Source organism: Littorina saxatilis, linkage group LG3 (assembly GCF_037325665.1).
Source record: "Littorina saxatilis isolate snail1 linkage group LG3, US_GU_Lsax_2.0, whole genome shotgun sequence".
NCBI lineage: Eukaryota > Metazoa > Mollusca > Gastropoda > Littorinimorpha > Littorinidae > Littorina > Littorina saxatilis.
This window is the reverse complement of record NC_090247.1, coordinates 34,391,530-34,405,276: the sequence shown is the minus strand read 5'-3', so window position 1 is coordinate 34,405,276 and position 13,747 is coordinate 34,391,530. Positions and strand designations below refer to the sequence as shown.

At 41.0% G+C, this 13,747-nt stretch overlaps 1 protein-coding gene across 1 annotated transcript in view; it reads left to right on the top strand.

Moving 5' to 3' along the window:
- Positions 1-8,448, top strand: part of LOC138962222 (uncharacterized) — a 44,457-nt gene extending 36,009 nt beyond the window's left edge. The window contains exons 13-16 of the mRNA XM_070333951.1: positions 219-347; positions 3,565-3,592; positions 4,493-4,678; positions 5,660-8,448. Of these exons, the coding sequence (XP_070190052.1) occupies positions 219-347; positions 3,565-3,592; positions 4,493-4,678; positions 5,660-5,901 (585 nt within the window). The 3' untranslated portion in view covers positions 5,902-8,448. The remainder of the gene's footprint in view (positions 1-218; positions 348-3,564; positions 3,593-4,492; positions 4,679-5,659) is intronic.
- Positions 8,449-13,747: the final 5,299 nt, after the last annotated feature.

Sequence of the window (13,747 nt, the reverse complement as noted above, 5' to 3'; positions counted from 1 at the left end):
CTGGCTTGCTGGCTGTCACTCTACCAGCGTGTGTCTTCACGATGTGTATGTTGATAATATGTTCATTTGAATCATTTCTATATTTGCACTTGCAAGCATTCCTAATATATTGAGTAAATAAGCCTGTGCGTGTGAAATCAAAAATCCATTGGTAGATATCTGCATACTTAAACTGAACTATCCACTGTTTCTGAAAGTGCAGTCATGCTCCTTTGCAGATCGTTGCCTGGGTGCAACCTGCGCCTTCTGACACACTGACTGAACAGTTCGATAGACTGTTGGCTTGCTCTCGTACGTCTGGTCAGCTGATTACCATCACCACGTCACGTGGTTCTAAACAGGCCAAGGCAAGAAAATGTCTGAATTCGTTATTTCTTATTTTAGTATGAAATTAACGTAAGAATCTGTACATGACTTTTTTTCTAATGTAATTTTTCATTATTCTATATATCATGACTTTATATTGTTGTTAGCCTTTTTATTTTAAGAAATACATTCTATAATGTGTATGTATTTGTTATGTCGCTTTGATTTGTTTGTTTAATTCCTGATTTATTACTTGCATATGTTTTATTTTAATGAACAAAGAAGTAAAGGACAGAGATCATTGACTCACCTGAGTAATTGATGTGGGAGAAATAGGTCGTGTTTGTCTGCTTTGAAGATGGCTGTTTGTAAAAAAAACTTTAAAAAACTAATGTTTCTGAAGCTTGAGCTTTAAAACTTCACACTGCCCGAAATTGATGACCTCCATACATGACGCAAGTTTGGTTGACCCTCGTCTGCTTTCAAGGTCAAGGAGTTGATGTAATCGTGTCAAAATAAAGCTAACTAGAGTTGTTTTCTCACACGTTTTTGAAGCTGGAGTTGAATCCTTTACAGCCATTGCTGACCCTCACATATGATGTACTAGATGAATACCCGCTTCGCCGGGTAGCCGGCTTCGCCGGGAAGAAGTAGAACCTAATACCCGGCTTCGCCGAGTACCCGGCTTCGCCGAGCGAAGCCGGGTGAGTGGCGCACCGTACGCCGGCTTCGCCGGGTGAGTAGCGCACCGTACGCGATTGACGCCACACGAAGGAAGGGAGATAAACGCGCAAAACACTGGAGAAGATAAGGAGCGTTGTGGACAGTGACCTTCTAAAAATAGTAACGGGAATATGGATTGAGCGTTGTGGACAGTGACCTTCTAAAAATAGTAACGGGAATATGGATTGACGCCACACGAAGGAAGGGAGATAAACGCAAAACATTGGAGAAGATAAGGAAGAGTTACTGGGAATGGATGAACAGAAAAAAAACAAAATCGGTTCAGCGCTGCGCGCTGAGAGCACGTGTTGAAAATTTTCATCGACCAGATTGTGTCCGGGGTGTACCTGAATATGCTTACCATGAAGCAGATCCATCGAGAACTTTGGCCGTGCATCGCGAACACACACACACACACACACACACACACACACACACACACACACACACACACACACACACACACACATACACACACACACACACAAACACACACACACACACACACACACACACACACACACAAGTCGTATATATATATATATATATATATATATAGATAGAAGTTTGGTTCCCCTCAGTCACCTGTTAAGGTCACACAGAAGCCATTCGGCAGTTGAAAACTGACAAGTTTGACATTCCTTGCTCTGAAGTGGAATGTTTTAGAATTGTTTGCAGCTAGATCCCCCACCACAAGCTGCTCGGCAAGCTGGACCACTACGGTGTCCGTGGACCCATCCACACCTGGCTCTCCAATTTCCTGACAAAGCGGAAGATGAAGGTGGTGCTGGAAGGAGAAGCAAGCGACGAAGTCCCAGTCATTTCGGGAGTCCCACAGGGAACGGTCCTTGGACCTCTTCTCTTCCTTGTGCACATAAACGACCTCCCCGATCAAGTGAAGGCAAACGTACGACTCTTCGCAGACGACTGCCTACTCTACCGTGACATACGCTCATTCCAGGACCACATCGAACTTCAAAAAGACCTTAAGAACCTAGAGTGCTGGGCAGAACAATGGGGCATGAGATTCAACGCGCAGAAATGCTACATCTTATCCACCAAACCCAAATCCCAGTACTTCTACACACTGGACAATACCATCCTTAAACACGTCAGCCAGAGTACCTATCTCGGCATCCAAATATCCTCCGACCTGAAATGGTCACCCCACATCTGCAACATCTGCAACAAGGCAGGGTCCGTCCTCGGATTCCTACGAAGAAACCTGCACAACTGCCCGCAAGAGTGCAGACGCATGGCGTACGTCACTCTTGTCCGATCGACCCTTGAGTATGGGGCAGTTGTGTGGGACCCTTATCTAAAACAGGACATCGACAAAATCGAGAAGGTACAGCACAAGGCAGCCAGATTCATCTGCAAAGACTACAGATCCAGAGAACCTGGCTGCATCACAGCAATGCTACAGCGACTAAACCTACCCACACTTGCAGATCGGCGCAAACAACTCCGCCTGACAATGCTATATAAAATAACGGGAGGACAAGTACCAGCCATACCCCCAGAAAGTTTCCTCACCCCCGCAGATAAGACCAAGCGGAAAATTACATCAACAAAGTTTCACGGGTGCACATCAGAAAACCCCGTTGAGAAGCGAGTCTACAACAACTCGAGACCCTTCAAAATTCCGGATAGCCGATCTGAACCGTATAGAAACTCTTTTTTTGTCAGGACGCCGGCTGAATGGAACCGCCTACAAGACTCCGTGGTACATTCAGCAACTGCCAACACATTTACATCAGGTGTTGGCAGGGCCCCACCACCATAGGCGCACCGCCAGGTGTTTTTATCCTGCTTTTAAACACTGCCCAAATTCCAGCAGTTGACACCACCAACCTGGAAGGGCATGCATGTATAGAAAGTTTTTAAACTCCGTCACGCTGCGCTCTCTCGCCCATTGCGACGACAGCCATTATTGGCTACTGCAATGTACTACATCCAGATCCAGATCCAGATCCAGAACGTGATACACTTTTAGCCGTGTATGGCCTATTTTATTTAACATAAACAAAACAAATCAACAATGGTGTTTGCAATGGCCAAAGAAGAAGAAAAAGCGAACTCTGATGTTTCAGAGATGCAGAGTAATTGTTTGCCATGATATTTTGTTCATTCTTTTGAATAAAAAGGGAGGTAACTGCCACTATATCATCATACACATTAAGTCATTGTTTTTTAATAATTGGTTGTGGGTGCAGAATATTAAAAACTAAAATGTGCATAGTGTTATGGAAGATTGTGAAAGGAGTTTATTCATGTATATTGTTTACTTGGTGTTTTGTTTCTTTCTCTTCCTTATTTGATAAAATGCCCTACAATGTTGTGCTTGACAAAATAATAAGCAGAAAGAACGAGATTAGTACGATTGATTGCATCTGGAATATAAAATAGAGTCTACATTAAATTTAAACAAACAAACCGAATCTGCGACTAAAAATGAATGAAAGTTAAATAGGAATATTCTACTTGAGGTAACTGTTTTCGTTTGCTTTTAAAACTTCATATCTTCTCACACAGGTGGAGAATTCAGGATCTATGTTAAAAGGTAAGAGACCTATTTTATTAAGTAAATATTTGTTATTACTGTTGCTTAATTCATCGATGTTTTATCTGTTCATTAAACAGAAAAAAGGCTTGGGAAGAAAACCTTTGAACTATACAAAGTGTGCAAACCAAAACAAAAGTATCCCAAACATGAAGCACATTTCTAAGTGATATATTACACATGAATTATCTCTAGGAAGCTATTACTCAGCCAGAGTTAAACCATCAACAGTAACTTAAAGCGTGCGTCTTTGGTAAAAATTACAATACTGCAGGGAATTATTAAGCAAAATACATCTCCCTTGACAACTAGAGTTGCTTCATAAACAGAAGTTCATTGCCAATAAGTTGATAACTCAAATTAAAGAGCACTTTAGTGAATCGTCAGACGAGACCTTTCAGCAGATGGGACAGTCAAGAAAGTGTAAACCATCTTCATTTAATTTTGTTCTCACAGGTATTGTCAGACAACAGTTGCTTGCCATGCCATCAACAGTGACAAATGAATTAGAATAATCTATGTTATTGAGAGACGATGGATTGTTTTCTTCGAATCATCTCGGCCTTCTTGATACATACCTTTGGTCAAGGCAAAACTACGGCCATCGTCTCAAAATCGAAACCTTTCCCCTCTCATAGTTTTGTTTTACGTTATGTTGCACTCGTGTGTTAAATTCAGAATGAAATGTTTTAATGTCACTGAATCATCTATAGAACGCGTCACATTATAGGGATTTTGAAAGTAAACTTCCTCTGGGATCTGTCATCAGACTGTCGTTTAAGACAGTTGCAGTCATGGTATTCAGCTACTCAAGCACAATTGTGTATCTAACATTTAGAAAGATTAAATCACGTGCAAAAGAATTCAGGGAATCTGATGCGTAATGTTAATTGGTTACAGAGCGTATGGAGAATGAGATTAAAGACGAGATACTGACTTCAGACAGCGACATTGAAGACATGCTCATCGAACTTTGCCAGGCGTGCATCACTGAGGACATTGTCCGTGACGTCGATGCTGTTTTACAGCTCTACATTATCCATGGAAATGGAGAAGAACACCCTGTCTTCATCAACTTGCGTCAAGGTATGTGCCTGACATGTTTCGTGTGTTTGCTTAAAGGCACACGCAGCCTCCTGTAAACCATCCGTTTCTGGTAACAGACACTGTCCGGCTTTTACATACAGTACAAACACCCTTTCACCCTCACCGCTTGAGAAAATCCTAGGTGCCCTCTGTATAAAACGAGCATTTGTCAAAGAATTTATTTTTGCGTGGCAAGCCGGAATGTCTAGTACCACAATCGGACGCCTCGTTTTGGCGCTGGAACTAACTGTTAAAATCTAAATAATAAATGGACAGCTTGTCACACAATCATTCTTAAATCATAAAAGATTTCTTTTTTCATCAAGACAAGATCAGTACGATTCGAAGTTTTGAAAGTTTGAAAAAAGGGAGCCCGGAAGCAGATCGCGCAAGGTCGTGTTTCCTCAAGCAGACGAAGTTTCTGCATATTGCTTGCGTCTTGGAAGCTAACTGCCGCCGATACGGATACGTTTGTGTAGCTCGCAGTCGTTTGTTGCATTTTGGATTCAGAGGTACACAATTACGTGCTATTGCAGATATACAGCAAGTCTCATCGAAATCACAAACTGACGACGAAATTGTGAAAAAAGGAAAGTATGTGCCACGTGTTCACGATGTCTCAAGGATAAAATAAACCACGAAATCTTGTGTGTGGTTTACGCAAAATAAATAGCCATTCAAACGAACTGTGTCATTTAATGCTTTTAAATGCTATTGTAAGTGTGTTCCTTAAGGTTAGAACATTTTTTTTCGTGAGAAGATTTAAATCGTTCTGTAAACCATTTTAGGCAGACTGGGACTTTAAGGTTTCTGCTCATATATACAGCCTCCGCTTTTCTAACCGTTTGTCTTAAGGTGTAAATGATGCTAACTCCCCCCCCCCCTCATCTTATTGTTTATGTTTTTGTTGTCTTGATACTTTTGTCAACTGAATAGTCTTTTGTACCGGCTTACTAACTGATATTTTGTTTCTGATTCTAGGTGATGGAAGTGTGGAAAAGGGTGAATGGGGCAAGGGATATATTGCGGGAGTCTTCAGAGTTCTGGCACAGGATGTACCCATCTTCCTTCGTGGCGACAAAGTGGGACTATTCCGGGCGTTTTCAGAGGGTCGAATCAAGGCGCAGGTCAACAACTCCACACCTCTGCTTCGTATTGACCAGTACTTGGGGAAAATATCTTCTCTGTACGAGGACAGATTTGGAGGAAACAAACACGACTGAGCTCTTGCATGTGACGGAAAGGTTCAGTGGGATCGGGTTACTGCAATTATGCATGTTTTCGTGACGTAACATCTAATGTAGAATTTTAGCTTATTCTGCACCCGGTGAGGTTTTCAAGTGTCATGCATGACCGCCATGCAGAACAAAACTGAGGGAGAGTTTGGAAGAATCTTGACACCAAAGACAGCCAAAATGATGCGCAAGCAAAGTTAATACTGTCATTTAAGGATTGCGCACAGCTTTGGAGGTCTTGGTTGCTCTTGGCAGAGATCGATATGTCTGTACGGGTTTGGAAATTTCAGGCAGAGCCCTCCAAAGATCAACACTGCATTCTGCAGCTATATTTCATTTGTTGTTGGCCGTTCAAAACTCACACTTACACAAGCATGTATCCAGCTTCAATATTCGCAATTGAACAAATCAAAATAGTCCAAGTGCCGAGAGGGGGTGCAGGGTAGATTTAAACTCTGAGTTAGTATTCTAAACAGAGCTTAATGTGCCAAGGAATGTATTGGTGGTATAACTATAAACTGGAGTTTTCCTGGATCATCTGTTAATACTGTAATACATTATTCTGATGTTGCCGTTTACTTTTTGATTATATGAATACCGTTATAGTTCTCGTGTTGTAGTTTTAAATAATATGAGGAATTGAATATGTTCTTATGCGATCTCATCTTTTACAACTTAACGACAAGGGTGATTTTATGCATTGAACTGCTTATTCAATAATCCTTTGAAACCCTAGCACATGTATTTAACTGCTAATAATATTGTAGTGTTGTCTTTGTAGTTTATACACCATCTGTGTATTTTTTCATGCTGGAGGCAACTAGCTGTCAGGCCCCGTCTTCCCCCGGGTGTGAGCTGAATACTGATTAGTTGGAGTCAGCACCCTTATCGGGGAAAACTCGCCCACTCTGAGAAATCCAAGTCATCTAAAAAGCACAGGAAAAAGGAAAAGCTGTCTACCATTTGAAAGTTCAGGCAAGAATCAAAATTCCTGCTCGTGTGGTTCACTGGAGTGAGTTATTTCCCTTGTCTCAGAAAAAAATAGAAAGCGGGACTGAAAGGATTAATAGAAATCGTACTTGAAATGGCATCTGTTTGATTGGAAAAGATATAGATGACAGTTACTCTTTAAGGTATTTTTCTTGTAAGTCCATGATTAAATATCTTTTGCTTTTCAGTTTTATATACTTTGTTCAAACAGCACCTGCTACTATTGACACTTCAGGTTCTGAGGTTCTCAGGTGGGGTTTTTTTTGTGTGGAGTACAAAAGACAGGTAGGACTATTTGCCATAGTCCCTGGGTAGTATACCACACTATTGAAATGATGATTGGCAATTACTTATTAATTTGCCATATTGAAAGTAATAAGCAGCAAAAAGCTCGATTTTGCATACATGTACAGTTAAACGGAAAACACATAATACTCTGAGTCTCGAAAATCAAATTCACAAAAGGAAAGTTGCCCGTAGTAAAATCGACACACGGTTAGAACAGCTCAAATTGATCAAGTTTTGTGAGTTTTTCCTAATTTTTTCGCGACGTGATTTATGCTGTTATGCGACATGTCAGAAAGACTTCTGAACATAAAGATATACCTTTTCAGACAGGTTGGATTTTTGTGTGTATTAGCTGGCATTTAGAGTTAATTTAGATGGAAAAAGCGACAGAGTCTGCAAAGGCGGACCTGTACTTTTGACATTATGTTTTGGCACGTTGCATAACAGCGTCTGCTATCTCAAATGACTTACCATTGTGTGTTTTGTTGTTGTTGCAAAATATGTTTGCATTAAGCTGTCCTAAGTTGAAGACAATGTATGAATGCGTTACTAGAACTTTCCGTTTATGTCCAATTACTCGATAAAAACGTCATCAAAGCACGCGTTCTTTACCTTTTGAGAAGAACAATACATGCACCATTAGGAATGCCGAACTATCATTTACAGCCAGCTACCTCTTTCCGAATCGTTATACTATTTATAGGAAGACCATCGCCTTGAAGACCATGGCAATATCCGACGTGTTCGCAATAGAACTGAAAAACATCGACAATTAGTAAGAATGACTCTTTTCGCGTGTGTTAGCCTAATCGACCTTATATTTAAAAAGTGTGTTTACTTGAATGCACTGTAAACGTCTTCCCTGAACTTTTTTGCGGATGGCTTTCTGATTTTTATCAACAGTTTGATGCATGACAAAACACATGAAATGTCAAAACAGCTATAACAACTATAACTATGAAATGTCAGAAGGCTATGGACAATCTAGCTGTCAATCAGAACGACATTTTCCCTTTGAAAATGTGTAGTGCATTGACAGTACACATAAGTTTTCTGTTGAATTTGTTTTGATAAGACTATTTCACATATTTTGGTGTGCAGTTTTGTGCAATTTTGATGTGTTGGGTTATTATAATAAATGATTTGGTTCGTAAATTACAAAGTTTTATGAGTAACGGTTGGACGTTAGCATTGAAAAATATCCTACAGATATACATGTGTGTGTGTGTGTGTGTGTGTGTGTGTGTGTGTGTGTGTGTGTTTATGCTTGTGTTAGTGTGTGTGTGCGTACGTGCGTGCGTGGATGCGTGTGTGCGTGCGTACGTGTGTATGTGTGTTGAGAATGCAAGAGAGAGAGAGAGAGAGAGAGAGAGAGAGAGAGAGAGAGAGAGATTCCCAGAAATCTTCTGTGCAGATGTTTATAAAACCTCTCATGTGGTATTTCTAGATCTTGTTCTCATTCTCTTAATTAATGTCTCTGATGATGTCATATACGGCTTTGACAAGAGTTGAGACGGTACTGTGGCGACCGTATTTTTAAATCAAATTGATTGGCATCATACTTTGACCTCGTACAGAAAATGGTCGTGCATTTCAGCTTGACAGTCCAAAAATATGTTTCATGAATTTGATAATCAAAAGGTTGCTTGAAGTTCAAATTGTAAAAACACAAATTTGGTTCCATTGCATCATCCTGATATATATCTATTTTTTTCGGAATTCATATTGAGCTGAAAAACACCGATGCAAATTAGGTCCCCATTGTGTACTTGATGCCAAAACAGCGTTGTTTTGTTCGACCAGTTTCGGTCAGCCAGGACTTCTCTCTCCCTCTCTCGCTCATTCGCGCACGGACACACACACACACACACACGCACACACAGACAGACACACACACACACACATATATATATATATATATACATCACACACACACGCGCACAAACCCAAACATACCACTCCTCGGTCTCTCTGTCGTTCTCTATGATTGTGTCTGCCTCACACACACACACACACACACACACACACACACACACACGCTGTGTATGTTTGTCTCTCTATGTCTTTAAGTCTCTGTTCTGCAGAATACTGTTTTTTCTCGCATTGTTCATCGTCGAAGCATCAAAAAAAGGTATAATTAATTTCTAAGAACAAGAGCAATGGGAGAACACTCCTACACAGAAGACTAACTTCGTCGATAGGGAAGTAGTTCCACACACAATCTGACAATGTGTCAATACACTGTATGTCTGTGCAAAGGTGGTAGGTATCGCTCACTGCACCAACACTATCATAAGAAAACTACAAGGTACGTTACTCAGCTTCAAGTCGTGTTTGATCTAGGAGTCACCTGTAAGGTAAAATAAATCAAGTTGAATGACTGGTTTAACTATATGCACCTTTATTTTTCAGCTGATGTACGCCGCAGGTTGTTTTTAACCATCATATTATTTGTACAAACATGAGGAACCCAAGCGAAGTGACTAGCCGCCGACAGAAACGTTTGGTCGAACAGAATACGGTTTAAAAACGTGCGGCGGACATGCAGCGAAATATTAAAGGTACAGATAGTTAGAACATCCATTTTATCTAGTAATTCTAAAGTTACAAAGGTCCTCGACATTGGCAATGATTGCTTGCATTTGTTTTTCTGAAGTAATTACAGCAAGACTCCAAGCTGAGTGACGTACCTTGTAGTTTTATTATAGCCGCCTTTATGCAATAAAGTGGCTATATATGTTTTGCTCTGTCTGTTTGTTTGTTTGCTTGTCCCACTAGAGTTTAGACTTGTATCTCTGGCACTCTGGGGTCAATAATTGAGTTCAAATGTGGTGAGTAGCTTGGAATTGTGGGTCAAAGGGTGTGTGCAAATTAGGTTCCTAACTTTAGTCAAACTGGAGATATTACCTTTACACGTTTTTACCCACCTAGCCAGGGGGGAAAAAGCCGAAAGTGTAGTGTTAGTCTGTATTCTAGTAATAAGACACCTTACATAGTTTCTGGTATTCGGACTTCCTGTACTTGGGTACCATTTTGAATACACCATGTGCTCCACCTAACTGACTCTTGTGTGTCCGAATGAATGCTTCCCTGTCACTCACAGTCACACAACCACTCGCAACCATCTAACACCACATGGTGTCAGAAGTGAACAAACAACAGAAGTGAGTAGATAGTTATTTTCTGTATAAAGTTGAACATTTGTCTGTGAGATAAGATCCGCAAGACTGACTGTTGAAACATGGCAGAAGACGCCCCCGTGCAGATTCCAGCAGCAAAACATTTTACTGCAAGCATACCAGTGCCATCCAGGATTGAGATCAGTAGCTCCAATATGGAACACAACTGGAGAAGATTTGAACGTCAGTGGGAAAACTATGCCATAGCCACTAGACTTGACAAGGAATCGATTCACTACCAGTGTGCAGTTTTCCTAGCTGTTGCGGGAGATGAGGCACAGGAGGTGTATGAGGGCTTAGCATTCACAGATCAGGAAGATAGAAAGGACATCAAGACAGTCATTCTGAAGTTCAGAGATTTCTTCGTTGGCTCTACTCATGAGGTGTATGAGTCGTACAAGTTCCACGGGAGGAACCAGGAACAAGGAGAGTCTATTGATGCATATGTTGCAGTGCTTCGTAAGATGTCAAAAACATGTAACTTCCAAGAGGCAGAGCGGATGATCCGCGACAGAGTGGTCATAGGTGTACGCGATCATGCTGTTCGTGAGAAACTTCTGGAAAATAAAACTCTTACTCTGGATAAGGCCATACAAATCTGCAGGGCACATGAGACTTCGAAAAATCAGATGCAGTCCATGTCAGGCAATGAGACCACTCAAGTCCACAGAGTCCAGGGTGGAAAGAAGTTCAACAAACAGAGCTACAAGAAAGATCACCATCAACAACATTCAAGCAACAACAAAGCAAGTAAATGTGACAGATGCGGCAAGTCACCCAACCACAACAGGAAAGACTGTCCTGCCAGGGATGCCGAATGCCGGGCATGTTCCAAAAAGGGACATTATGCAGTGATGTGTCGCAGCATTGTTGATAACATGTTCTGTTTGATTAAGGGTATTCAGCTGGTATTTCCTTGTTTTTTACTACCTATTTTATTCATGTTTTTATTACTTAGTTAGTGGAAGAATCTTTTGTAATGTATGTTTGATGGTGTATGCTTTTTATTAAGCGTTGTTGACTATGAATGTAGATGTAAATGCTTGTATAACTGTGTTTAATTTTAAATGTGTCAAGCGCAAAGAGCATAATTGTAAAGTTATGATGTTGCGCTATATAAATGCTCATTTATTATTATTATTATTTAAGTTATTGAGACATCCCAGTGCACTAAGGGATTTATAGAGCAAATCGAGAAAATCCATTATTGAACGAAGCGCATAGCGCTGAGTTCAATAATTATTTTCGAGATTTGCTCTATAAATCCCTTAGTGCACTGGGATTGTTTCAATAACGATATTGTCAGTACCGCCATAGAAAAAAGAAGATTCCAAACGCACATTTTGCTACGCGCATTTGAATAGGCATAACTGTGTGGTCAGGTCGTGTACAGTAAGATCTACTTTTGTGTGGGCCGGTGTCTCAAGTGTGTCGTGCTTTCATCTCACGCATTTTGATTTCTGTTGGTAAATTCCAGTGTAGCGTTAAGCTGAACAGTGATGATCTTTCAGAGATACCTCATTTGAACTCGGAGAAAGGACTGTGCTCTTCATTATTTGCAATTCGAAACCTTCAGTCGAGCTTCGATGGATTGACTGTGCGGAGTGACTCCCCTTGAATTGACTACCCCACGAAGGACTCGACGGTTCGCACATTTTCAAAATAAATGTGGCATATTTCTCGTGTTGTATCTTCACTCATCGGGGAGTCTGATACTAAATATGAACGGTAAGAATGCTCTGAACCCTACACGTATTATATCCCCATCGTTTTTTCTTTCACATTTGCCCAACATGTTAATTTGCTTAGCGGGGTTTATGTCGTCTGCTAGGCAAGAACAACCGAACCACTGCAGTCTGCACTGTCACTGAGTCTGCACGAATGAGCCAGGTAGGCTGGTAATAAGTCTTATAATTATATGGTAAGAACGTTCTGAACCCTACACGTTTTCGATTACGATTGTTCTTGCCTTGAAATAATAATTCGGAAACCATTCATTTACTGAACTGATGCAGTCGTATTTCAGTGTAGTCTGCTACGTATGACAGAGTCGATCGAATCAGTCTTCCAAATGCTGTGTACGTTATCGGAATAACACTTGTGTTTTCTGTTAGCCGCTGGGAATTGTATGCTAACTCATCATTTGGAAATGTGGATGATAAGCTACATGCCACTAACACGGCATATTATGAGAAGAATCTATGCAAGTCGGCGAAAATGAGATGAAACACAGCGGCTTCTATTTTTAGATCACTGGCACTGGCACAGGCACATGCAATCTGTCAGAAAAAAACCCACTTCTGCTTTAATTGAGAAGCAGGGAATTTATGGTCATTTGGTATTGTGGAGAATATAAGCTACATGTCATTAATTAATTCTGAGGATGAGAGTACAGTCTCGCTTTGGCAAAGGGCGTAAGAATACGCTCTGTGGAAAAGTTAGCGCACTCCAAGAGTGCGCTAACAGATTTAAGCGCATCGCCATTAGCCAATCAACTGGTTCACATCAGTCATGTGACACCAGTACTTACTGACAATTATTATTATTATTATTATTATTATTATTATTAAAGAAGTTTGTTCGACACATGGAAGAAGAATACGAAGTCCTACTTGGTTCGATTTCATTTTCAGCAAGAACGAAAGAAAGAGACCAAACCAAAGTAAACACTCTGACTGAAGATCTTTGGTACGCTGAAATAAAAGTCAACGGTCAGCGTGTCAAGTTTCGTATCAACACTGGAGCAGATGTTTCTGTCGTTCCAGAGCGTTATTTCCAGAGAAATTTGCCTGCACTGAAGAAAACAGACAAGAAACTGTTCGGCCCAGGACACACTGAGATCAACGTTATTGGCAGATTCTTTCTTTCTTTCTTTCTTTATTTGGTGTTTAACGTCGTTTTCAACCGTTCAAGGTTATATCGCGACCGGATTGGCAGATTCTCTGCCACACTTGCAACTGAGATGACAAAGACAACCCAAGATCTTTATGTCATTGGAGGTCTCCGTGAGCCATTGCTTGGCAGACCAGCCATCGATGAGTTGAAACTCTTGGAAAGGATTAACATTCTCCAAACTTCGAAAGAACACCAACTTGACCAAGACAATGTCAGAGAAGAGTTCCAAGAGCTTTTCGAGGGATTGGGTAGGCTGGAAAACACGTACAGGATCAGTATGAGAGACGACGCGGTCCCCTATGCTGTGTCAACACCTCGACGCATTCCTCTCCCAATGCAACAGAAAGTGAAGCAAGAGCTGAAACGCCTTGAAGACCTTGAAGTTATCAGACAAGTCACGACACCAACAGAGTGGTGCGCACCTATAGTGGTCGTACCCAAGGCGAATGACAAGGTCAGAGTCTGTGTGGACCTGACAAAAC